The sequence below is a fragment of the Mrakia frigida genome, assembly GCF_051309035.1.
Source record: "Mrakia frigida strain ATCC 22029 unplaced genomic scaffold BDY24scaffold_1, whole genome shotgun sequence".
NCBI classification, from domain to species: domain Eukaryota; kingdom Fungi; phylum Basidiomycota; class Tremellomycetes; order Cystofilobasidiales; family Mrakiaceae; genus Mrakia; species Mrakia frigida.
The window spans coordinates 818,715-842,127 of record NW_027481280.1 but is presented as its reverse complement, the minus strand read 5'-3'; the positions used below and the strand labels follow the sequence as shown (position 1 = coordinate 842,127).

General features: G+C 53.7%; 8 protein-coding genes across 8 annotated transcripts; 2 read left to right on the top strand and 6 right to left on the bottom strand.

Moving 5' to 3' along the window:
• Nucleotides 1-75: 75 nt before the first annotated feature.
• Nucleotides 76-2,912, top strand: BDY24DRAFT_373961 (vacuolar amino acid permease). Its single transcript, XM_076638354.1, has 12 exons — nucleotides 76-324; nucleotides 626-724; nucleotides 799-866; nucleotides 934-1,100; nucleotides 1,161-1,260; nucleotides 1,320-1,457; nucleotides 1,525-1,754; nucleotides 1,831-1,964; nucleotides 2,029-2,184; nucleotides 2,252-2,279; nucleotides 2,359-2,497; nucleotides 2,566-2,912. The coding sequence occupies exons 1-12, from the start codon at nucleotides 114-116 to the stop codon at nucleotides 2,845-2,847; spliced, it is 1,752 nt and encodes a 583-aa protein (XP_076501234.1). The 5' UTR covers nucleotides 76-113; the 3' UTR covers nucleotides 2,848-2,912.
• Nucleotides 2,913-2,968: 56 nt separating this feature from the next.
• BDY24DRAFT_9137 (sugar porter family MFS transporter) lies at nucleotides 2,969-7,242 on the bottom strand. The gene is made up of 26 exons (XM_076645233.1): nucleotides 7,158-7,242; nucleotides 7,008-7,076; nucleotides 6,849-6,866; nucleotides 6,762-6,774; nucleotides 6,654-6,693; nucleotides 6,443-6,564; nucleotides 6,334-6,367; nucleotides 6,138-6,240; nucleotides 6,003-6,060; nucleotides 5,850-5,910; nucleotides 5,682-5,755; nucleotides 5,393-5,581; nucleotides 5,208-5,306; nucleotides 5,129-5,135; nucleotides 5,026-5,051; nucleotides 4,883-4,940; nucleotides 4,741-4,786; nucleotides 4,548-4,607; nucleotides 4,427-4,455; nucleotides 4,266-4,332; nucleotides 4,128-4,138; nucleotides 3,845-3,963; nucleotides 3,697-3,778; nucleotides 3,529-3,607; nucleotides 3,371-3,452; nucleotides 2,969-3,296 (listed from the first exon to the last, which is right to left on the bottom strand). Exons 1-26 carry the CDS (start codon nucleotides 7,159-7,161, stop codon nucleotides 3,155-3,157), a joined length of 1,692 nt encoding a protein of 563 aa, XP_076501233.1. The 5' UTR covers nucleotides 7,162-7,242; the 3' UTR covers nucleotides 2,969-3,154.
• A 1,521-nt stretch (nucleotides 7,243-8,763) lies between these two features.
• Nucleotides 8,764-9,478, bottom strand: BDY24DRAFT_367842 (uncharacterized protein; the record flags this gene model as incomplete). Its single annotated transcript, XM_076637993.1, has 3 exons — nucleotides 8,764-8,858; nucleotides 9,085-9,217; nucleotides 9,320-9,478. The coding sequence occupies 3 exons, from the start codon at nucleotides 9,476-9,478 to the stop codon at nucleotides 8,764-8,766; spliced, it is 387 nt and encodes a 128-aa protein (XP_076501232.1).
• Nucleotides 9,479-9,518: 40 nt separating this feature from the next.
• Nucleotides 9,519-10,408, top strand: BDY24DRAFT_373947 (uncharacterized protein). The gene is made up of 3 exons (XM_076638353.1): nucleotides 9,519-9,921; nucleotides 10,032-10,173; nucleotides 10,252-10,408. Exons 1-3 carry the CDS (start codon nucleotides 9,703-9,705, stop codon nucleotides 10,332-10,334), a joined length of 444 nt encoding a protein of 147 aa, XP_076501231.1. The 5' UTR covers nucleotides 9,519-9,702; the 3' UTR covers nucleotides 10,335-10,408.
• Nucleotides 10,409-11,447: 1,039 nt separating this feature from the next.
• Nucleotides 11,448-12,795, bottom strand: BDY24DRAFT_332566 (uncharacterized protein; the record flags this gene model as incomplete). The annotated part of the gene is made up of 3 exons (XM_076637137.1): nucleotides 11,448-12,097; nucleotides 12,206-12,424; nucleotides 12,531-12,795. Coding segments are annotated over 3 exons (1,134 nt in total), but the record flags the coding sequence as incomplete, so codon positions are not given.
• Nucleotides 12,796-13,169: 374 nt separating this feature from the next.
• Nucleotides 13,170-14,404, bottom strand: BDY24DRAFT_9103 (uncharacterized protein). The gene has a single exon (XM_076645230.1). The coding sequence runs from the start codon at nucleotides 14,217-14,219 to the stop codon at nucleotides 13,350-13,352; it is 870 nt and encodes a 289-aa protein (XP_076501229.1). The 5' UTR covers nucleotides 14,220-14,404; the 3' UTR covers nucleotides 13,170-13,349.
• Nucleotides 14,405-15,927: 1,523 nt separating this feature from the next.
• BDY24DRAFT_9046 (MFS general substrate transporter) lies at nucleotides 15,928-19,148 on the bottom strand. Its single transcript, XM_076645224.1, has 13 exons — nucleotides 18,952-19,148; nucleotides 18,401-18,591; nucleotides 18,163-18,294; nucleotides 18,075-18,098; nucleotides 17,910-17,967; nucleotides 17,729-17,806; nucleotides 17,333-17,624; nucleotides 17,230-17,242; nucleotides 17,134-17,141; nucleotides 16,934-17,053; nucleotides 16,715-16,850; nucleotides 16,473-16,591; nucleotides 15,928-16,342 (listed from the first exon to the last, which is right to left on the bottom strand). The coding sequence occupies exons 1-13, from the start codon at nucleotides 19,055-19,057 to the stop codon at nucleotides 16,075-16,077; spliced, it is 1,545 nt and encodes a 514-aa protein (XP_076501228.1). The 5' UTR covers nucleotides 19,058-19,148; the 3' UTR covers nucleotides 15,928-16,074.
• Nucleotides 19,149-20,052: 904 nt separating this feature from the next.
• Nucleotides 20,053-22,523, bottom strand: CDC40 (Cdc40p; the record flags this gene model as incomplete). The annotated part of the gene is made up of 8 exons (XM_076637191.1): nucleotides 20,053-20,337; nucleotides 20,438-20,706; nucleotides 20,780-20,990; nucleotides 21,129-21,244; nucleotides 21,320-21,467; nucleotides 21,572-21,786; nucleotides 21,880-22,342; nucleotides 22,443-22,523. The coding sequence occupies 8 exons, from the start codon at nucleotides 22,521-22,523 to the stop codon at nucleotides 20,053-20,055; spliced, it is 1,788 nt and encodes a 595-aa protein (XP_076501227.1).
• Between the last annotated feature and the right edge of the window lie 890 nt (nucleotides 22,524-23,413).

Genomic DNA, 23,413 nt, shown 5'->3' with positions numbered 1-23,413 from the left:
CTGCCCATTTTCCCCTTCGCACGAGGCCGAAGGCTGAAGACACGCTTTGAGCTCGCTCTCCTTCCTCCCTTACTCCCACCTTCTCCCTTCCACCCTTCTCTTCCTCTCAAAGCATGACGACATCCAAGACGCCTCTCTTGGACTCCACTTCCCCCTTATCATCCTCCTCGACGATTATCCAGAACTATGGAGCCGCTGGCGTCGCCGACGAAGAGGAAGCTGGACCTCTCCTTCCAAAGGTCGACGTCAAAGTCGGGAAGAGGTTCAGCGAGATCTGGGTGCTTTGTGTAGGACTTTGGGCCAGCATCTTCTGTTCTGCTATAGGTAAGTTCGCTCTTTACAGTCTTATCCAGTCGAGTATCGTGTTCTGTCCAGAGTGTCGAGAGCTTGGACGAGAAGAAGGGAGGAGGAAAGTTCAAGACGAGGACGCCGACCCTTCTCGCCGCCTCTTCCTCGTTGTCCTTCCTCCTTCGCTACGACTACGCCTTAGAACCGGCCTCTTTGAATACTGCTGTAGTGTAGGAAGACTTACAAAGCCCTTCAAGGCATCGGCTGTACGAGTGTTCGAAGCCCACGCTCTCCAAATCCGTCGCTTACACCTCCCCTCTTGCTCCTTTGCTCTCAGCTGGTACCTTGGTCACAAATCTGCAACTCGAGATCGCCACAGAGTTCGAGGCAGGCCATCTTGCTTCATGGCTTGGTTCAGGATATCTTCTCGGACTCGGTTCGTTCTCTCCTTCCTTTCCTCCTCTCAGCGGCTTCGAACCAAAACTCGCCCCTCCTCCTCATCTCCTGCAGCGGCTCTCACGCCGATCTATGGACGATTGACCAACGTCATTGGTAGGAGGGGAACTATGATCCTAGCCGTGAGTTCCGAGCGACCTCTCTTTGATCGTTGCTGCCTCGATGAGAGCTGATCCTCCGTTTTGACAGATGGCGCTCTTCGTCGTCGGAACGATCCTCTGCGCTTTTTCTACGTCCATCTGGATGTTCATAGGAGCTCGGGTGATCGCCGGAAGTGGTGGCGGAGGAGTGTTTACCGTATCTGCGATTATCATAGCTGATCTGGTGTCGTTGGCGAATCGTGGACTGTATCAAGGGCGAGGGACAATTTCTTCGTCTTCTTTTCGAACGTTTCACTGACTTCTTTCCGTTCTCAGACTCGTAAACGTCGTGATAACTGCGGGAAGTGCTACTGGGTCTATCATCGGAGGTTGGATCGCGGACGTTTCCGGTTGGAGGGCAGCCTTCTACTTTCAAGTTCGTTCGCTTCTCTCTCGTCTCGACGCGTTCTTTTCGACTGACCTTCGCTTGTACAGCTTCCTCTCCTCGCAGCAGCTTCGGGGCTCATCTTATGGAAGGTTCACGTCCCCTTTGAGGAGAAGGTGTCAACTCAGACCTGGCAGGAGAAGCTCAAGCGGATCGATTGGCTCGGATCGTTTGTCGTTATCCTCGCTGTAAGAGCTCCTCCCTCCACCTTTCCGACCACTCCCAATGCTCATATCTACTTCCTTTTTATCGCAGGTCTCGTCCCTAATGGTCTCGCTATCCCTACACACCTCTTTCGACGTCCCTCTCGCCCACCCTTCCGTTTGGGGTCTGCTCGTCGTCTGCGTTGTTTCGACCGTCTCGTTTTACTACGTCGAGGAGAACTACGCGTCCGAACCAGTCGTACCGATGCGTCTGCTCCGGATGAAGACCCCAGCTCTCATCAACGTCGCCATGGGCTTTTACACCTCCACTCTTTTCGCCAGGTCAGTCCCTACGTCCAACTTCCCTCAAGCCAACTCGACGCTGATCGCCTCGTTCTCCCTCTCTCGAACCACCCAGGATGTACATTCTCCCCATCTACCTTCACGTCGTTCGAGATCTCTCGAATCGGCTGACGGGCTCCGTCATGCTGCCTTCTGGGATCTCCGGGTCGATCTCCTCCCTCTTCGCAGGATGGTACATGCAGAAATCAGGTTCGTCGGGACGTGTCGCTTGTCGAAGATTGAACTCGACTGACCTCCGTCCGCTGTTCTCCAGGTCGATACAAGAAGCTCACCATCATCTCATGTTTCCCGCCCCTACTTTCGTCGGCTGCTATCATGACCTGGGGAACGGGAACCAATCTCAATCGACTTTGGATCGAAATGGCTTTGGCGAACCTCGGAGGGGGAATCATGATTACGACCCTACTCAGTGAGTCTCTCCTTCTCCCCTGTGCCTCTGTTGCCTCTACTAACTAATCTCCTCGGATCATCCACAGCGGGACTGATCGCATCGGTCTCCCACGAGTGAGTCGTTACTCGCTCGGCTCCTTCTTTCTCCAACCGTCGTCGACTGATCACCCTCGTTCCATTCTTCTTCTTCAAGGGACATGGCGATGGCCATCGCTGCATCCTTCCTTTTCCGAGCAATAGGGCAGGTGCTCGGTGTTTCGCTAGCTTTCGCAGCTCAGCAATGGGTGCTCGAGCGGGCGTTGGTCGAAAGGTTGGGAGACGCGTCGGAGGAGGTCAGTTTGTCTTCGTCTTCCACCGCTTCGAGCTCGCGGCTGACGCTCTTGTCTTTTTTCCTCTCTAGTTGATCCGCAAGATCATACACACTCCCTCAACAACAATCCCTCAACTCCTACCTGCGATCAAAGAGCAGGCGGTTTTGGCTTACCTCGTGTCGATCCAGGCCAGTCGCGTCGTTCCTCTCCTCGTCTCTTCCACTCCTTCTCTCGCTTTCATCACAACTGACTCGCTCTTTCCTCTCCACTTTATCAATCTTCAGTCTGTGTTCCTCTTTGTAGCTTTCAGTGGAATCGTCATCTTGTTTTGTTCGATCATGATGAGGGAGTTTTCGCTTCCCGGACGTTGATCTTTTTCCATCTTTCCCCTTGTCTTTGCGTCGTCTTTCGATTTTTTCCCGGTCTCAGTTCCCACTCTCATTTGTGTTTCTTTCATAGATCTGTCCGATTCTATCTTTTCGTTACATCTCTCTGCACATCAATTCTTCGGGCAAGCAAGGACTTCAATCGAGACTGTCGACGTCGAGGCGAAAGTAGTACAAAAGAGGAACGCGATGGAGAAGAAACAGAAACGAGGCTACGTAAAATTAAAAGGAGCTATCAAAGAGAAAAGGAGGAAAAGAAAGGGAGAGCGGGTGCAGGGAACGGGAGAGTCGATCAGACGGCGATGTTGTTGCCCGCCTTTTCGTGCTCGACGTGGGCGGTTCCCTCCTCGAGGTGCTTGTTGTCGACAGGTTTGTCCGTTCCATGCCCAGTATCTCGGTGAATGAAGGTCTCGTCTCGGGCAAGCATCTCCTTCCTGTGAAGGAGAAGAAAGGAGGGAGTCAGCGAGTGAAGTTCGAAAGGGGAACGAAGCAGAGACGAGCGGCGTACCTGTACGAGTTGGACTTGATGATGGAGCTCTCTCGGTAGAGAAGATCGACCTGCTCGAGGGAAAGTCCTTTGGTCTCGGGAACTGGAAGAGAAAGAGGGAGAGAGAGTCAGACGCGGCCCCTCGAACGACGAGGACGGGCAACCAGGCGTCGACTCACCGAAGAAGTAGGTAAAGACGACGCAAAGCAAACAGGTCGAGCCCCAAAGGAAGAAGACTTTGACTCCGAGGTTGGCGGTCTGGAAAAAAAAAGTGAGAGGAAGAGGGTTGAGAATCAAAACAGCATCGCGTCGTCCCTTTTTGAGTTCCCGCACTCTCGTAGACTCACCTTCACGCCATTTACCCCCGTAGTCGGTGCATCGACAAGGTAGGGTGTGGCGTAGCCGATTCCGAAGTTCCAAAGCCAGTTGCTATGAAAAAAGAGGAAGAAGAGGTCAGCGAAGCGTCTTGGTCTCGGAGAGAGGGAGGAGACGAACGAGGCAGTCGACATGGACATGGCCTTTCCTCGGATGGCGAGAGGGAATATCTCTCCGGTGACGACCCAGGCGATAGGTCCCCAAGTCGAAGCGAAAGCAGCGATGTACAGGCAAACGAACTAAGGGCGAGAGAGATGGGAGGGTGAGAGAGATGGCGAAGGGAGAAGGAGAGAGTCAGCGTGCGGACCTGTCGTGCGTTGGGAGCTTTGCGATTTTAGCCTTCGTCTTCCCTCCCCCTCCGACTCCTTCCCCATCTCCAGCAAGATGAACCGAAAGGACTCACAGCAATAAGAACTATAGAAAGGAAGAGGGGAAGGAATAGGGGAGGCAGGAAGGACGAAGGTGAGCGACGCGTCGGGACGAGGAGGGTTGAGAAAGACGTGCGCGTTCGATGCGATACAGGATGGAGAGGAAGGCTCACCTCGTTGAGCGGGAAGGTTGATAGCCCCAGTTGCTGCGTCGACTTGGCCTCGAGTGACTCCGACGATCTTGAAGGGAAAAAGGAAGAAGAAAAAAAACGAGGGATCGAAAAAACGGGTCAGGCGCGGAAGAATCTGCGTCGTGAGGTTGGTCCCTACTCACGGCTACCAAGTACTCGCAGACGAGCATGACTGAAATGAGCGGAGAGATGAGGTCAGCATTCGAGGATTTCGGTCGTGAGAAAGATGGAGGGAAGGGGAGAGGGAGAAGTCGCGGTGCTCACCGACGGCTCCCCAGAGCAAGAGAGACCTTCGACCAGCTCGATCGATCAAAAGGATACCAGCTGAGCATGTTCAGATGAGAGAGGATGAGAGCGAGAGGCGAGGAGCGCACAGCGAGAGAGAAGAAATGAGTCAAAAAGTCAGCTCGAACTCGACGCGTCTCTTCTCATCGAAACCGTGGCGAAAAAGCCTTACGGATAGTCATAACGACGTTGACGACGTTAGTAATGATCGTAATGATCTGTATCAAGAAGAAAGAAGAGGAGAAGAAGGGTCAGAGGGTTGTTCGACGACGGCGCGACGCGGAGAGAAGGAGAGAGGCGAGAAGACTGCGAACGAAGGGGTTGCTGATGCCTGATCTCCTGAAGAAGGTAGTTCCGTAGTAGAAGATGAAGCTAAAGGAGAGAGGAAGACGAGGAGGAGAGGTCAGTCGAGTGTCGAAGGAAGAGAGGGAGAAGAAGGAGAGGGACAAGAACTCACTTGATACCAGTGAGCTGCTGCATTCCCTGGAGAGTCGAGGTGAACATGTAAAGGGGAGTCAGTCTCGGGAAGCGGGATGATGTCGACGCGGGTCGGCGCTCACTTGGATCCTGTAAAAGAAGAGAAGGAGTTCAGAGCTGGTAAGTAAAGGTAATAGATAGAAGCAGTGTATGAATACGGACAGGATACCGGTCCACGTCCTCAGTCCGTTTCGAGCCTCTCCGCTTCGGAAGCAGTCGATGTAGGAGGTTTTTCCGAGAGCCATCTCAGCCTCGAGAGCCCTGAGAGAGAGAGCAAATTAGGACGCGAAGGAAGTCAGCACGAGCTTTAGGCGAGGAAACGGAAGCGAGACATCGATCAGACTCACATCGAGATGTCCAGGCATTCTTGATCGATCTCGGGAGACTCAGCGGGTCGGCGAGTCAATCGAGAAAGAGCCTTTCGAGCTTCGACGTCCCGGCCCTTGAGGAGAAGGAAACGAGGAGACTCGGGAAGAACAAACATTCCTCCAGCAAGGACAAAAGCCCAAACGAACTGAATCGCGATGGGAATCCTCCTGGGAGAAGAAGAAGGGAGAGAAGAAGAAACGGAGCGGATCAGCGGTCGGGAAACCTGAGACGATCTTTTCGTTTCGGCAAATCGGACGTCGAACTCACCAGGCAGAATGATCGGGTCGGTCCTTGGTCGATTCGTTGACGATGGCAGCGAGGAGAAGTCCGATGGTGATGGCCTGAGAAAGAGAACAAACGGAAGAGGTCAGTACGCGTCGTGTCGTCGAGTCGATCTCCTTCTCGCTTCTCTTCCATTTCTCGTTCCGGACTCACCCATTGGTAGAGACCGACGATGAATCCTCGGTACTGCTTAGGAGCACACTCGGACTGATACCTGAGTATGAGCGTTTTAGAAAAGAAGAAACAGAGCAAGGTCAGCGAGAGGTCGCAAAGGAACAACTGATAGGAAGAAGAAGAAATACGTGCATGGGGACGAGACAGGAAATCATGCCAACACCGAGACCAGCGACAACTCGGCCTACGACTGTGAGGAGAACGAAACGATAACGGTCAGGGGCGAGGAGACAGAAGGGGAAACGACGAAGAGAAACGACGACTCACTGAACGCAGCGAACTTCGTATCGAGCTGAATTCCGACTCCGAGAACGAAGATAACGCACGCGACAATGAGACCATACTTCCTTCCGAGTCGATCTCCGAGAGGCTGAAGGAAGAAAAGAAGAGAACGAAGGAAAATCAGAACACGTCGTCGATTTCGTCTGAGTTCTGGGTTGAGAGGACGAAGGAAAGGACTCGCGTATGCAAGCAGAGCTCCAACAAATGTTCCCGCACTATACGTGTAGAAGCAAGAGTGGTCAGCTCTCTGAATCCGAACGAAAGAAGAGACGAACGCGACGCAAACTCACCTCAAGATCGAGACGGTAAGACTCTTGTCGCCAGTCGTCAGATAATAGCCTTCGGTAGTACTAAGTTCGGCAGCTCGATCCGCAGGAAGGGTACCGAAAGTTCCGAAAGTTAGAAGCCAGTCCTTCCAAGAATGAAAGAAAGAAGCAAAGTGGGGACGGGACGTCGTCGAGTCAGAAACTATGTCAACTTGTTGTGCCTCCTTCTGCTCACTTCCATAGCGATGATTCCAGAGATAGTTCCCGTATCGTATCTGGTACGAGAATTGAGGGAAGGAGTCAGCTCGGAGAGAAAGAAACCGAGAGAGGAAGCGAAACCAACCCGAAGAGGATTCCTGTTCGAAAAACAACAACGAACGAACGGGTCAGCTCGTTGAAACGATTTGAAGAGTCGAATAACCGTGCGTACCACCGAATGCAGCGAAGGCTGTTGTATCAGAACAGGTTCGAAGAGGGAGGATGGGAAGGAAAGAGGAAGGAGGGGAGGAAAGAGGAAAGGCCGAAGGGAGGGAAGGTCAGCGAGGAATTGCGAGAGTGCTGGGAGTATAGAAGAAGCTTCTGAACGAACCTGAGATGAGCATGGTGACCATGAGAGACCCACCGCTAACTCCTCCTCCTGTTCCTCCAGGTCCTCCTGCTGAACGAAAAGAAGAAGCAGAAACTGAAAAGTGTCAACACGGGAAGGAAGGGAGAGGTGGGAAACTGTCGTTGAACGAACCCATTGTTTCGAAGTGTTTAAGATGTGTTTGGGGTGTGAGTTGTTGAAGAGGGTAGAAGCTTTTGAAGCTGATGAGAAGAGTGGGTGGGGGTTGGGGAAGGAAAGAGGGGAGGGAGGGAAAGGGAAGGGAAAGTGAGGCAATGTTTGGTGCCGTTCCAGCTGACCTTCGACTCGAGATCGGCTCGCCCTTTTTGAGCCGATGAACATATTTTCTAAATTCACCGTCCTCCGAACTCGGGTCCCTTCGACGGTGATGAGGTTTTTCCGTTGGGGAAGGCTCTATATCTTCAGAAGGTTTCCTGAGAGAAGGAGAGGGAGGGAGGAGCGCGTCAGGATATTTGGGAGGAGATAGGACTCAGGAGGCAAGGGAAGGGGACGTCACACGAGTCAACCTTCTCGCAGGGACGTCACTCGGCAGAAGTTTTTCTTCTTCTCGACGCAACACTCTGGCTGCTTTTTTTTTCCCTAGGAGATCTTGAGTCGACGCTGGCCTTCCCTCCCTCGCTTAAAGGCCGTACGCGTCCTCATCGTTCCCAAAACAGCAGGTTTTCTTTGGACTGGTCCCTCCAGCCCCAGCTTTCCCACGTCAGAGTAAATACGCATCGGACCGATCGCTCCACGAAATATTAAAGGGAAAGCAAGGAGCTAGGAGTGAAAACAGGTCGCGCAAAGTTCAGAGGACGCATACAAGCCTCTTCCTTCTTCCTGATCCTTTCTCTCCATTTGTGATTCCAAATGAGAAATTGTACTGACTGAGATGAGGAGTCAGTATGGGAGCAGGGCGACTGCGAGAGTGTGATCAGCGAGAAAAGACAAGACGACGCGTCGACGCAGAACGACACTGCCTGCTCGTCTTCTCCTTCGTCTCTCCCATCGCAACCGACTTCAGAGAGAGCTTGAGTTTGCAAGTTGCCCTGCTCTACGTCCTCTCTTCTACTCGAGCAAATCTGAAGGACGCGTAGCAGCATGAGATAACCTCGAAAACTCATCGACTCCTGATTGCAACCCCTCCCCTCCCCAACCTTCGCCTTCGGCTTTCAATCATCTTTTTTCCGCTCAGAAGTTGCTTCAGTAGACTCTCGCACGACGTTGAGATGATACGCCGAGTCCTACAAGCGAGAACGCCCCAAAACGACACCCAAAGTCGCGTCGCGTCACTTCGAGTTCAACGTTTTCTCCACCTTCTTTCCTCAAGCGGGAAAAATGTACGGTTCATAGACAGATATGAAATGGAAATAAAGACGACCAGCGTACTGCCAGACGGACGAACGACGAACACCACGGACTTCAACTCCTCTCGCCAAAAGATCCGACTCCCTCTCTCCCCGACTTCCCACCTCACTCCTGCTCCAACTTAACCTTCTTCTCCTCACGCAGTTCCTTTCCATCATCTTCTCTGGCTCGTTTCCCAACGCTCCCGCTCGCTCTGAGAAGCACATCTTTCTTCAGATCCTGCTCGTCTCCCTCCTCGTTCAATTCAGGCTCGACCCTCCCCGATCCGCTGCCAGACGCGACGCCGGGCTCAAGCTTCACAAGAAGTTCCCCTCCTTCGTCGTCGGAAGACTCAGGAGACTGCTCTTCCTTCTTCAAAAGAGGAGGATCGTCCTCATCCGGCTCTGAGGTGGGTTTTGCTCGAAGCCTTCTCGTCCTCCTCGTCCTCCTCGGGTTCGGAAGGCGGCAAATATACCGGAAAGTTTGAACCTGTAAGATGACCTCGAGGAGACGCTGGGACAGAGTTGACGACCGTAAAGCGTTCATGAGATTCATTATTGATCCAAGCGAGCTGTCGTCCTCGTCCGAACGTCGGCCTCCTGCCCTCCCTCCCCTCATCGACAGGACCCACTCTGGCAAGACGAAACAGCTACAAGAACGAACGAGCACGTATCAGCTTCTTTCCTGCGACCAGAAGCGACGCAGATGGACTCACTGGGACCATTCGACGAGCTCATGTCTTTGAACTTCCTCCCTCCTCCTCCTCCACCTCCACCCCCTCCGCCGTAGTATCCTCCTCCCTTCCCGCTACTAGCCCTCTTCCCAACTCGAGATACATCCGTTGAAGGCTGTGAGCAGGATTGATCGAGGGAGAGGGTCAGCTGAAGCTCAAGAACGAAGGAGAAGGGGTGGAGGAGGGAGGGAGGGAGGAGGGAAAGGGTCGAGCTCACCTCAAGAAGGGTCTTGAAGAACAGCACGATAAACTCCCAAAGAGAAAGGAAGAAGTCTTCTACCTGTCGTAGGATAGAAGGCTTCTGAGCGACTGACCCATTCGAGGAGATGTAGACTGGTCGCTGTCGTTGCTGAGAGGAAGAGGAGGAGGAGGACATGGCCGTTCGAGGTGACAGATCCTGTTTCGCTTTTGACGTTCGACGGCCATCATCCATTTCTACTCAAAACCTTCCAGCTCCGAGATATCTCTTCGAGTTGGTGAGCTGCTTCACTCCCATCCCCTAGGCGAGAAATCTACAGAAGCTCGTTTGATCCTCCTCAGAACGAAGCTCACCCATGGCTCTCCTCCGTCCCTCCCGTCCCACTCCTTCGCAGATCAATCATGCCTCCTCCTCCCCACCTCGCCTACATGAAACCCATTCCCATCCTTCCCTCTTCCAACATTGACAAGACTATCGATTTCTACACCCTCTTGGGCTTCAAAGTCGGTGGGAAACACGACGGGTTCGTTTCTCTGTGGGTGGGAGACAAGTCCTGCGTCAATCTCTACTACCGCGAGGGAACCGACCTAGGGAAGGGAGAGTGTATCATTCTTTCGGAGGTGAGCTCCTCTACAACTTGTCTCCTGATGCTGAGAGTTGTTGTGGGAAGGTGTCGAGAAGGGAGCGTTTCTATTGAGCTCGAGCTCACCTTCCTCCTCCTCCTCTTCAGGTCGGCCAAGCTCGCATCCTCTTCGAGCACCTTCAAAAGCACCATCCTCCCCTTCACCAGCTCGTTTACGCTCCAGGAGGTGGAGAGAAGTGCGAAGCGAAACCTTGGGGGTTTGAGCAGTTCTCCCTTTTGGATCCTGATGGTGAGGTCCGATTCGACGTCGTCGACGCTCCTTCTCGCTCCCTCTGATCGTTTCGCTCTACACTTGTTTGGGTCGCAGGTAATAAAATCACCTTTGCCAGTCACTTGACGGACGACGAGAACGAGTCTGAAGTACAGGCGCCGGCGGTTCCTGATGTTTGAGGCTCGCTCGCTGGACGCATCCTCTTTGTACTTCTAGGTCTCCACTTAACGAGCTTTAATGATCTTTCCTCTTCCATTATCGCTGCTCCCGAGGTTCAAGATGCCCGTCTCCTCTTCGAAAGCTGGAAAGAAAGGGAGGGTGATTGGAAAGGACGAGCGACGCGCCGTCTTCTCTCTCTTCTCCCTTCCTCCCTCCCTCTCTCTCTCTCTTCCCTTTTCCCTCCAACCCAAAGACAGCACGTCTTCAAGAATCATGACAATGCATATCTACACATACGTACGTAAAGAGGTTGATTAAGGGATCCGACGCCAAGAAAAGAGACAAGCAAAAGCAAGATGTGTAGGATGAGGGCGTGTCGAGTCGTTTAAGGGAGGTTTCGTTTGTAAGGTACTTTGTTCGAATGTTCGGTGAAGGTGGTGGTGAGGTAGGTAATTAGGAGGGCGTGCGTGTAGGGGGAGAGTGGAGAAGCAAAGGGAAGAGAAAAGTAAGGGGAAGGGCACGAGAACGAAAGTGGGATTAAAAGGGACGTAGATAAGATAAGGTAAGGGAGATGATAGAGAACCACACCGAGGGGTTCGAAGGGTGTCTTTTTTTAGAGAGGAGGGGAATTAAGGGAGGGTGCTGGTGGAGATAGAGTAAGGAAAGGGGAGGGGAGAGATTAGGCGACGTTTCGGGAGTCTAGGGAGTAGTTGAGGGTACGTAAGGACGAGATGGGTAGGTGGAGATGCATGGGAAGGGTAGAGAGTGGGAGACGAGCAAGAAATTTTAAAAGAACAAAACGAAACGAAACGAAGAAGACCAGGAAAGAAGAAAGGGAAAGGGAACGCGACGAACGAACGGTACTAAACATCGTCTCCCAACCTCCTCACCTCCACCTCGGGAGGGTACTGCTGCTCGATGTTGATCCTGAACTCTCCAGCGGCGAGGGGCGTTTCGTCGGGGTCGAGTCCGTTCCTCCTCAGCGCTCCATGATCGTTGGCGACGACGACGGGAGGTTGCTGCTGTTGCTGTTTCGACGACCCAACCCTCCCAGCCTCAATCTCAGCAGCAGCAGCTCGCATCCACGTCGAGCCTCCCACCGCTTCAAACTCCCCTCCCGCTCCCGCTCCCACATTCCCACTCCCAAGGAACGCCAACGCCGTCTCCAAGAACCACTCCTTCTCCTTCAAGTAATGCACCACGACCGTTCCCTTCCCCCACTTCGACCCCCACTCTCCCTCGTACCTCTGCTCCATCGTCGGTCTCCTCGCCATCACCACCTCGGGAGGCAAAGGCGAGCTGCTGGGACTGGACGAGTAAGGCGAGAGCAACGACATCTCCGATCCTTCCACGAGGGCTTCGACGCGTTGAGCGGGCGTGAGGTTCGGCAGAGGAGGTCGATAGGTCTTGCCGAACTGGCTGACCGACGAGTAGGTGAAGGCTGAGGTTCGGTTGGTAGAGGAGGAGGAGTAGTAGCCGTAGAGGGATTCCTCGGGTTCGTCGGGAGGGAGGAGATGTTCCTCTTGCATTCGAGTGACGGTGGAAGGGAAGAGGTATCCGTGAGCGTAGACGGTTCCGGCTTTGGGATGGTCGTAGATCCAACATCGTTCCGAGACGTAGAGGATCTTCTCCTTCTCCGGGTGGAGACGCATCCATCGAGCGACGAGCTTGTCCTCCTTTCCGTGGATGAGGGAGCGGACCGGTTGGGAGGAGGAGACGTAGCGGACGAGATCGAGGGAGAGAGCGTAGCATTCTCCGCCCATGAAGGTATTTTTGATGAGGTCTGAGTGAAACAGAAGGGGAAGGAAGAGGAGAGAGAAGTCAGCTCGAGTTCGAGATTTCGACGCGTCGAACTAGACGGGAACAAGAGGGAAAAGAGACTTAGACTCACATCCCCAGTAAACCTTCACACCTCCCAAGACCCTCAATCTCTTCTCCATCTCTCCGAGCATGATGAACGAGTCGTCGTCGGCCTTCGAGACGTAGTCGGGTCGCTTCTCTCCCGTCGGAGAAGGTACCATAGCGTTCTCAGCAGCCCAGGCGAAGAAGGCGTGCGTTTTGCCCGAGTTCATGTTCTCGGGGATGTCAAGGAGGACGATGTCTCGGTAGGCTGAGAGAAAAGAAAAGGGAAAACGAAGGTGAGACGAAGTCAGCACGACGGACTCGATTCCTCGACCTTCGAGGACGAAAGAAACCAGAGAGATCTTTCCACTCACCTTCCATCTCCAACTCAACCAACGACTTCCACTTCTCACTCGGTCTTCCCAACACGAACCTCACCCTCACGCTCTCCAACCCATCGGCTCCTCCGCCTTTTCCTCTCCTCGCATACGTGCTCCTGATCGTCTGCCTCCTCTCCCAGGCCTGATCCGTCGAGAACACCCCCAGGAACAGTCCCACGGGAGGAAGCAGGTCTGCTTCCGGTGCTGAAGGAGCGAGGAGAGGGTTGGGGAGGAGAGGATGACGGGTGACGGAGGTCGAGTCGATGGCTGGGAGAGGGATGCGTTGGAGGTGAGGAGAGAGCGTGGAGGTGAAGACGTGGTAGGAAGGGTGAGGCGAGCGACAGTAGGCCCAGTAGGGGAGAGGAGACTTGTCTGAAGGAGAAGGAAGGAGGCGAAGGAGGAAGAGGAAGAGGTCAGGAATGAAGTGCGAGAAAGGAAGGAGAGACGAGACGAGACGAGAGACGAACCTGGGTTGAGGAACCAGCAGAGGAAAGCCGTGAGACTCCAAGCGAACGCAACGAACAGGACCACATACATGCACTGAAGCAGCACGAAGAAAAAATCAACGAAGAAGACTGTCAGCTCTTCTCGTTTCCCGACTGAAACATTGGAACAGCACGAGAGACGCGACTCACCGTCGACTTCTTCCTCTGAGGAATCCCAGCCTTCAACATCTTCTTCCACCCACTCCCACCTCTCCCACTCAGATCCGTCGTTCCATAAGCTCTCGCTCCAGCTCCCGACGAGCTCCTTCCCGACCTGCTCGACTTCCTCTTCTTCCACCACTTCTCCCAGCTCGTCTTCGAAGACCTCTCACTCGTCGAGATCATCGAGGCCATCTTCTCGTCCTTCGACGACGTTCCTCCTGATCCCAGAGCCTTCTTCCACTTCCAATCGTTCCCTCCGAACGGCGTATCCGCATCGTCCACTGAGCTGCTCGACCGAGGCGACGAAGACGAGTCGAAGAACCTCGAGGACTCGGTCGTTCCAGGGGAAGGGAGAGGCGACGGGTGAGCCGAGTGGAAAGGTGTTGAAGGGTGGGAGGTGAGAGGGAGGATAGGGTCTGTTGAGGAGGAGGTGGAAGAGGATTGGAAGGCTGAGTTCGGCGTGTAGGGAGGAAGGAAGAACTGTTGCAAGCTCGCCATGGAGGACATGGAAGGAGGGTACAGAGAGGGAGGGAAGTTTGGAGGTGTCGGAGGAGTCGAAGTCGAGGAGGCCGAGTGAGGGACGTAGTAGGATTGTTGCTGATGACTGATGGTGGAAGGTGGACTTCGAGAGATGGGAGGTTTCCTGGCTGGTCGAAGGTGGTGGGAGGAGGAGTGATAATTGGGTGAAGAAGAGGAGGAGGGCGAGATGGGACGAGCTGGGTGGTACGGGTCCGAGGAGGTTGGATTGGAGGAGGAGGAAGCGGCAGAAGGACCGTGGAGAGAAGTTGGAGATTGAATGATGACTCCTGGTGGTGGAGGGATGTGCGGACGACTCTCGTTGGCATCTTCTTGTTGCTGAATCGAGTTGAGCTGCGAGAAAGAAGACAGAGGGAGACGACGGAGGGAAGTCAGCGCGCGTCTCGAAGTCGCTTGGGGGAGCAGAGAGACGTGGAGCTAGGTCAGGTCGGAAGCAAAACCCTCCGCGTGCAAGCCCACACCCTGTCAATCTCTCGACCGAGAGATGGACGAGATCCATCTCGAAAGGTCGAGGGAGAGAGACGGCGGAGAGAGGGAGGGCTGAAAGGAAGGAAGCTGAAATGGGTTGCGAAGCGGACCGAACGCAACGCCGCCAGCCTTCCCCCCCTTTCCCTGCCACCCTCTTTAAAAACTACAGCACTGCGATGTCCGTCAGAGGAAGTCGCAGCTTTTCGTTCTTGGTAGAAACGAGAGGGGGTGAAAGGTCGGAGGATTGTGAAAGAGAAAGAAGAACCCGCCGGCTTCTCTTTCGACCTCTCCCCCGCCCGAGTTCTACCAGAATCCCTCCGAAAACCTTCCTGCTGCGTGATCTCCTATAGATTCTGCATCTGTCGCGATCAAGTTGAGCAGCCTTCGTGGTGAAGCGTGGTCTATAGGATGAGCTGGAGGGAATCCTCACAGCCCCGCCGCTCCTTGAGCTCGTTCCTTCTCCTAGACTTCTTCCCCTGCTCTACGCCGTACGCTCTGTAGATAGAAGTATAGGAAACACTTGCCTCTGAAGCTCCTCTACTTCCCTTTCTCGTTCCTCTTCTTGTTGGCATTCTTGATCTTGCTTCCCTTCCTGTCGCTGTCGGACTCACTCCTCCTCCTGCTCCGTCGTTGCTGTTGTTGAAGGTGTGGTGTAAAGGAGTCGAAGTTTCTCCTTCGTACTCGTCAGGATCAGATTCCTTGTCCTTCTCTCCAACGGTGCGACGACGAGAACTTGAAGCGGAGGAGGAAGGAGGAGGGAGGTCCGTCGAGGTCGAGGTCGAGTTGGAGGCGGTGGTCGTCGTAGGAGAGGAAGCGAGGAGCGAGAGGGAAGCGGGAGTGGTGACGATGGAGATTAAGGAAGGTCGTCTTCGATGGACTGTAGAGGAAGGAGAGGGAGGGGCCATCCAGAATAGGGCGGACGGGATGGGGGTTGGGAGGCAGAAAGAGAAAAGAGAGAGGGGGGAAGGAGCTGGAGGAAGCTAGCAAGGACGAAACCGCGCCTTCTCCAAACAGAACAGAAGGGAGTGACGTCGAGTTTCCTGCACTTTTTCGAAGGAGATGAAGATTTTCACTCCTTAAAAAAGTGAACCCTGAACTCTCCTTCCCTCGGTCCGTCACAAATCTGCTTCAGGGCTTGAAAAAACGGGAGCAATAAGGAAGGGAGAGGCGTCGGCCAAATCGGTGCGAGAAGAAGTCCAATGAAACCAACGTTCTTTGACTTCAGTATTTTTTTTGGGATGGGGAGCCTGCCTCGCTGAAGCGACCAAAGCAGGCAGCGCCGTTCTTGACTTGAAGAATATTAGAAGAGAGCCAGCGACGAGAGAAGCACGAAGGCTGGATCTCCGAGAAGGGGAGCAAAAAAACAAGGGAGCCAGAGAGGTCGTCGAGGTCGTCACCTTTTTCGTTCGAGGGTCTTGAAGACCTGCTTCGATCTAGTCTCTTAGTGAACCGACAAAAAGAGGCATGTACACGGTCTGCTTTGGAGAAACTTTTGAGCCTGTAAGGGATCGTGGAGAAGCCGAAGATTAGCGAAACGAGGGAGCCCACTTCGGCGACGCGTCTGTTCTTTGCTTCTTCAGCTGCCTCTTCTCGAACGCAAAAACTCATAGGATGCACGAAAAAACACTCGAAATTCCATCTCGGATCTTCGTCCAGGCACAGCCCTCCTGCGTATCTCCTCCCTTCAGTAGAACACGTCGCGTTTTTGGTTCCGAACCTCGGTCCTCTCTTCGTCAAGCCCGTTCTCTTCTTTCTCCCTCCCCTCCAGCAACTCGAAGATACAAAAAATTAAGATACGTACGTAAAAACAAACCCAAGCCCAACCCGAAACCCAAAGGAACCTTCCCATTCCGTCCCTCTCCCTCTCGAAACCCTCTCCTCGGCCCTCACAAACTGTACCTCCACCCCCTCACCTTCTCCCTCCCAGCATGCTCTCCCGCCAGCTCCCTCTCCTTATCCGTCTCACCTCCAGCCCCACCAGCCGCCGCTGCGACCTCCTCCTCCCTATCAAGCCTCGCGTTCTCCCTCTTCATCCACCACCTCAGTCCCAACGACGAAACGATCGTGAAGGACATGCAGACGAGCAGAGCGATCCAGGTGGTTCGGTACTTGATGGGTTTTTCGGGGGTGAGGACGGTGTAAGGGCCGATGATGCTGTGAGAGAGAAACAACGAGGGAAGGGAAGAGGAAGAGGCAGAAGGGACGAGAGGGTCAGACGCGTCGACGAGCGAGGAAGAACGGGAGGAAACGGGAGACAGATAGAGGAGAAAATAAAATGACTCACTTCCCAACGTTATACCCTATGAAGATAGCTCCTCCGCTAACGGCTCGTTTCGTCGCTCCTCGAACGTTGGCCGCTGAGAGAGCGAGGAGGAGAACGTACGGCGCGCCGAAGCAAGGCAGCTGAAGAATAAAGGAAATAGGATAAGCCACGCCGTCGATAGATGCTCGGCGAGGAGAAAGGAACGGAAGAAACGAAGGGAGGGAAGAGAGCCGAAGGGACGACGCGTCTAAACGAAAACTCACGAGGTAGAATCCGAACAGAGGCAAGCCCTTGTGAACCCAGCTTCCCTTCCAGATGATGATGCTTCCGACCATGACGGGGATGCAACTGAGAGGGAGAAGGATCGTTCGAATGTCTTTGTAGCGACCGGCGAGCCAACTGAGGAGGAAGGAGAAAGACAAGAGCGGTGTGAGCAAAAGAACCGCGAGACGAGTTGAGGAGATCTGAACGACTGGACTGACCCAACAAGATAGATCGACACCATGGTGAAGGCTCCTCCTGGAATGGCGAGAACGATGGTTTGAAGAGAGGTGTAGCCGAAGGAACTGATGATCCGAGCTCCGAATGCGGTCACACCACCACTGCAAACGAGAGGAGGCAAAAGATCAGTTCTGGGAAAGCAAGAAGATTCGGTTATGACTGGAGAGGTTTGAGTACGTACTTGCAGACCTGGCGAGATCAGAGAGGAAAGAGGCGGGAGGTGGTCAGCGAGGGACGTGACGCGTCGAAGAAAGCGAACGAGCGGCGGACGACTCACGTAAATCGCAGCTCTGTGCAAAGAAGAAGGCCAAAGAAGCAGTCAGTACTTCGTCTGCATCCATCACTACTGGAAGAGATACCGTGATTGGAAGAAGACGCACCCCATCAAAGCGAAGAGCCAGATCATCGGATCTCTTGCTGCCTGCCCAATCTCCTGCCACTTAGTCTGACCACTCCCTTCCAGATCAGAAGGCTCTCCTTCTCGCTTGTCCTGAGCTCGTCGAGCCAGAAGTCTTCGGTCCTCCTCGTTGAAGATGCGTCCTGAGACGGCAGAGCCGAGCTTGAAAGGCGAGTCGGGGACGAGGGCGAGAATCACGAAGGCCCAGAGGATCGTGACGGAACCGGCGAAGATGTACATGTACTTCCATGGCGAGAGCTTGTGTTGGATTGAGCCTTAAGGGTTGAAGGAACGGAGGAGAAAGGAAGAGAGGGGATGAGAGAAGGCCGAAGGAGAAGTCAGTTCGAGGCAAGGGAAGTAGAGGAAGACGTGGACGAACCTAGACCGAAGTTGATGATACCACTGAACATGCTGAAGATTCCGGTGGCGGAGTACCAGATACCTAATCGGAGCGCCTCTGTTTCATTAAGGAAAAACACGAGAAGGAAACGGAATGGTCAGAACGCCATGGAAACGAAAAGGACCGAGGAGGAGAAGGTATGCGAAGGTGAACAACTCACGCTCCTCTTTCCGATACCACATTGACGTGATGGCGAGGAATCCTGGGGAGACGGAAGACTGAGGAGGAAGATGAGGAGGCCGTGGAAGAAGACGCGTCAGAAACTCGTGTCGAACGTGGAGGGAGCTCTTGAACAACGGAGGAATGCAGAGAGAGAAGGTCCTACCTCTACCAAACCCAAGAATACGCGCTGAAATAATGTAGACGAATCAGCTCTAGTCGCACGAAGGGAAGTGGGGAGATAGAAGACGGACCTGAACGACCAATCCTTCGTAATCTTTCACGACGATGGTCAAGATGCAAGTGATTCCCCACAGCAGAACACAGACCGAGAGAACCTTTGCAACTGGAAGCTTGGTTAAGATGAGAGCGAAGGGAAGAACGGCCTAAGGAAGGAAGCAAAAGTGAGACGGTCAGCGCGACGCGAACCGTTGCGCCCTTCCCCTCTCAGAGAACGATGAGGTCCTCGATAAACAAGACAGTAGTACTCACAACAATGTAACCCCAGTAGAACGCAGCGTTGGCGGTCGAGTATCGGATCGTAGAAGTCACGACGACGCCGGCAGCGTTGGTCGTTGAAGTCGACAAACCCAAGTCTTTGATGATTCCGAAGATCGAAGCTGAACCGAGAACAGCTTTATCGTAGTACTGGAGACCGTAGGAAATGGTGAGGATGGGCATCACTGAAGAGAGGGACGAAAGTATCAGAGAGTCAGCGACGGGACGAGAATCAAACAGTCGAGAGAGTGAAGCGACGTCTCTACGGTCTCAGTTCGTTCTAGGACAATCGGGTCGGGCTGGGAAGTGTCATCCAGAGACAGCCCCAATGGTTTCTTCTAAAAGGGACGACAGGTCTCGTCCCACACGAGAAAAACCTGAGCTTGAACAGACGCCTCGTCCAAGCCTTCAGTTCTCCGCTTCCCGTTCCGCCTCAAGACTCTTCCATCAGCTCGAAGGAGGGTAGATCAAGGTCTCTAAACGGATATGGATCTTCTCGTGGCCCTCCCGAGTCCTAAGATGAGATGAAAAGAGCGAGAACTCACAAAGAAGATCGATCTTCCAAAGTAAGGAGCGTTCCTCTCTCCGTCTGTTTGCCTTCTTCTCCTCGTCGGTGAGAGCGGCCAGGTCAGGTTTGTTGTCGATCTCCATCTTCGTGATGAAGGAGAGAGGGTTGAAGGGGTGGAGGGAAGGGTTGAGACTGTGATGGTTAGAGGGAAAAGAGTCCAAGGGAAGAAGTGGGGAAAGCACGACAGGTTGAGTTCGTTTGACGGCCCTCCGTAAAAGCTGAGAGAGCTCCGCCTTCCCCGTCAAGCCCGAAGCGATCTGATCTTGATAGGCTTGATTTCGTCTGATTTCGATTGTGGGAAAGAGAGAGAGAGAGAGAGAGATCTGAGCTCAAATTTGCTCAGGGACGGCTTGACAACGGAAGAGGAGGAGGGACGTCTTTGGAATTGTTGAGCTCAACTTCCATCTAGCCTTCAACGTCGACAAGCTCCTCCCTTCCTTCCTGCGACCTCGACCCTTCTTTTCGTCGCCTATGCAAACGAGTGGACTCTTCCAGGTCTCCAGGTGATCTCAAGAGATCTCTAAACTGGGATCCCTGCTTGAGGAGTGAGGGAAGAGAAGGAAGGGAAGGAGGTGAGCTCACCTTTGAACGAGGAGGGAACGAAGATGCTCAGACGAACCGATTTTGCGCTACTGATATACTAAAAGGGACTTACAGAGTGAGTTGTCACCCTGGTTTTGTCCTGAGAGATTGTCTAGCGGTCTCTGATGAGCTGGAGAGGAGGAGGTTGACTCAACCAAACAAGACGAGCTGACCTCCTTCTCTCTCTCCCTCTGTGATTTCTCAGGGAAGAGTCTGCTCTCAGCTTTGGCTCAGGACGGTTTCCTCTACTGCTGACTCTTCCCTCCCTCTTCGTCCCTTCGACTCTCTTCTACAGCTATACATACCCACTTTCACAGTCTAGTTTAGAACTCATTCGGTCTCGTTCCTCTCCCTCGCTGTTTCGTTTCTCGCTCTCTTCTTGGATCTCCACGTCTTACCCGCATCGCCTAGCCTCCCTCTTCGACCGGTTTCGCTTCTCTCCTACTCCATTTCGTTCTTCCTTAGGTTCCATAATCGTTTTGCATCCGCCTTTCTCTCAATGCACTCGTCGATCTCCCGCTCCTTCTTCCTCTCCCTCCGTTCTTTCGCAGAAGCAAGCCTCTCGAGAGCTGAAAGCGACAAGAAAACACATAGATACAACTGCTGCTCGTCGAGACCAGTGGTAAGAAAGATCCTCTAGTCCTGCGAGGAGAGAAACAAGGGAGAGACGGAGGGGAGAGGTCAGCGAAGGCAGAGGAGGAGGAAACACGTCGAGAGAAAGGCGAGCGAGACGTACCCAGAGCTTCATCGTTCCGTCCCACGAGGCAGTGATGACCTTCGACTGTAATTCCGAAACAAGCAGCGAGGGGAAGAGCGTCAGTACAGGAACGAAGGCAACGAGACTCGAAGAAACGGAATGAGCAAGTCGAAATCGAACTCACGCTCTCATGAGGCAACCAAACGTGGTTGATCACCACCTCCCTATGAGCTCTCAACCTCTTGACCAACTTCCCGTTCTTGAAGTCCCAGAACACCAGGTTTCCATCCGAGTCTCCCGACGAGATGTACCTCCCGTCCGGCGAGAACCCAACCTGACAGGCGTATCCAGCGGTGGTGTGTCCAGCGAACCTCTTCTTCCTGTTCTGCTTGAACCCATCGGTTGAGTAGATGAGGATCTGGTTATCGAGGGATTGGGCGGCGAACCATTTCTCTGCGAAGAGGCGAAAGCGAAGGAGGAGTCAGCGACGAGACGAAGAGAAGAGGTGTGAGAAGAAAAGACGTACTGTTAGGATGAAGAGTAACGGAAGGCATCGAGTGCATATCTGGTTCGGCGATGTACTTGATGACGACGGGGATATCGTAGTCCCAAGCTCGAATGGACTTATCGTCCGAGGTCGTGACGAACCGACGGTTGTCGTCGACGAAGGTGATGGAGTTGACGGGTCCGAGATGCTGATCGTACTCCTGGATGATCTGGTCGGTGTTGGTGTCGTACTGAGGAGGAAAAAAGAAGAGGAGGGAACGAAGGTCAGCTCAGTCGATTCGAAACACGAGACGCGAACGAGAAGACAGCTGGGTAATTCGAACGTAGACGTCGGAGCTCGGTGGAGTACAGATCAAGGAGACACTAACCTGAATGATCTTCTTGTCCTGCATACCAGCGAGGAAGATGTGCTGCTTGTCCTCGTCGGGGTGGAAGGTAACGACGTGAGGTCGCTTTCCGTTCGAGAAGGCTTTGATGCATTGTCCTGTTTGAAAAAGCGAGAGAGTAAGCTCCTGAGCTCGAGTGACGGACTCGAAGGTGATGAGGAAGGTGAACGAACCAGTCTCGGTATCCCAAAGCTTCATCTGCTTGTCGTAACTCGCCGTGAGGAACCTCGATCCGTCGTTGTTGAACGCGACGTCCTTGATCGCCTGCGAGTGACCCATGAACGTTCGGAGACAGTTTCCCTCGTTGTAGATGTCCCAAAGCTAAGTGAGACGAAGGAGGAGAACGAACTCGATCAGCCTCTGAGGCAGGGAGGAGACGAGCTCGAGACGTGAGAGAGGAGGGAGGAAACGGAGGGACGACTCACCTTGACTTTCGAGTCCATGCTTCCACTGAGAAGGAGGTGACCAGATCCGGGGAAGATCTTCATGCTGGAGATACCCTTGGTGTGACCGGTAAAGGTGTGAATGCACTCCTTGGGGATGAACGAGTCCGGAGGAGCTGAGTCGTTCGAGAGCGAGATTCCCTTGTCCGTAGGGACGTGCATATACGTTCGACCAGCGTAATCGGTGAGGGACTTGCCTGTACGAGCGACGCAAAACGATGAGCTCGAGCTCGCGCACCAGCGAAGAAGGATACGGTCGTAAGAGAGAGAGAGAAAGGTCGAGGACGAACCATGGAAGATCGACTTCTCCTCTCCAGCTCCCTTCGCTCTCTCCTTCGCCTTCGTAACCTCCTCGTCCCTCCTCTTCTTCTCCTTCCTCCACTCCTCAGCAGCCTCCTCGGTCTCCTCCTCCTCCTCTCCGTTCTCGTCTCCCTCGAAGCTAGCCCAAGGTCCTTGGTAGGCTCCCTCTCCATCAACGATTCCCAAATCTCCCTTCGGTCCCTTCCTCTTCCTCTTCTCCTTCTTGGGCTGCCTGACGAGGGAGGAAGCTGCTGCTGACAGGTCTCCTACTAGCAGAGGTGCTGAGGCTGACGTGGAAGGGTTGGAGGCGAAGCCGTTGATGGCGAAGGAACGTTGCTGGGAGAGGAAGGAGTGGGAGGCGATGGCATGGTCTTCGACGTGTCCGGCGATGGTGTTCATGCCTTTCAGACGAGTATCCCAAGGGTTGGAGGGTCCGAGGACTGGACGAGACATCTGTAAATTACAAGAATGGGTAACGAGGTCAGCACGGGCAAGGAAGGGGGAGGATGCGAGAGAGGGAAGGAAGGAAGGGAGGGAGGAGAGGTGAACGAACGTCGGCGTAAGGGATGTTGACGTTCATGATTCGATCCGTTGGACGAGTGATGAGGGAAGTTTGAGAGTTGGGATCCTGCATGCAAGGAGAAGGTTGAAACAAGTCAGTCACGCGAGAAAAAGGATGTAGGGATGGAGGAAAGGACCAAAGGAAGCTGAATGTGGGAATCGACGAGCTCCTTCCCTTCCTCTGCTCCACCCTTTAAACGAGCTCCAGCTCTCCCATCCTCAACCCTGGCCCCGCTTCAAGCATATATAGAAGGAATACTGACCTCCAAGAGCACATCTGGTGCGGCTGCCACTTCATCTCTGAGCCTGTCCTCCTGCTGTTGAGCTTCCGACCTCTTGAGAGCTCCAAGGTTGAAAGCGTCCGACCTTCCTTCTGGCGCTGAGACCGAAGGAGCGCTGGATTTTGAGGAGGAAGCGGTAGGGGCAGCGGTAGGAGGAGGAGATCCTTCGTCGTCCGAACCGTACGCGGCGAGAAGAGAGGTCATGGGAGGAAAGGAGGTCGAGGTTGGTGGATGGGAGGAGGGCTTGAAACGAGAATCGGGATGACCTTTCGTTTCCTTGAAGGAAGTGTAAGGATTTTTCACGTTCTTGTTCTCGCTCCATCGGGATGTTCGGCAGAAGCCGCGAGGACTGGCTAAGTAACTCACTGCGAGAAAAAAAAAAAAAGCGGCTCCAAACAGAAGGAGACATTCAGGGCCAAAACAGCGACGACGCGACGGACTTCCCTCTTCGTCAAGTCCTCCCACAAGCTCAAGCTGATTAGGGCCGCCGACCAGCAGATTGGAACAGAGGCACTGTACAACGAAAACTCGCAAATGGAGATCTCATGCTTTCTTGGCAGTTGGAGGCTGAAGTCGACGGGTGCATCGAACGAGACTTGAACGCGACTGCTGAACGTGAACGTCGGAACGAAATCTAACGGGACTGACATATAGTAGATATCCATATAGCTCTTCCTCTTGT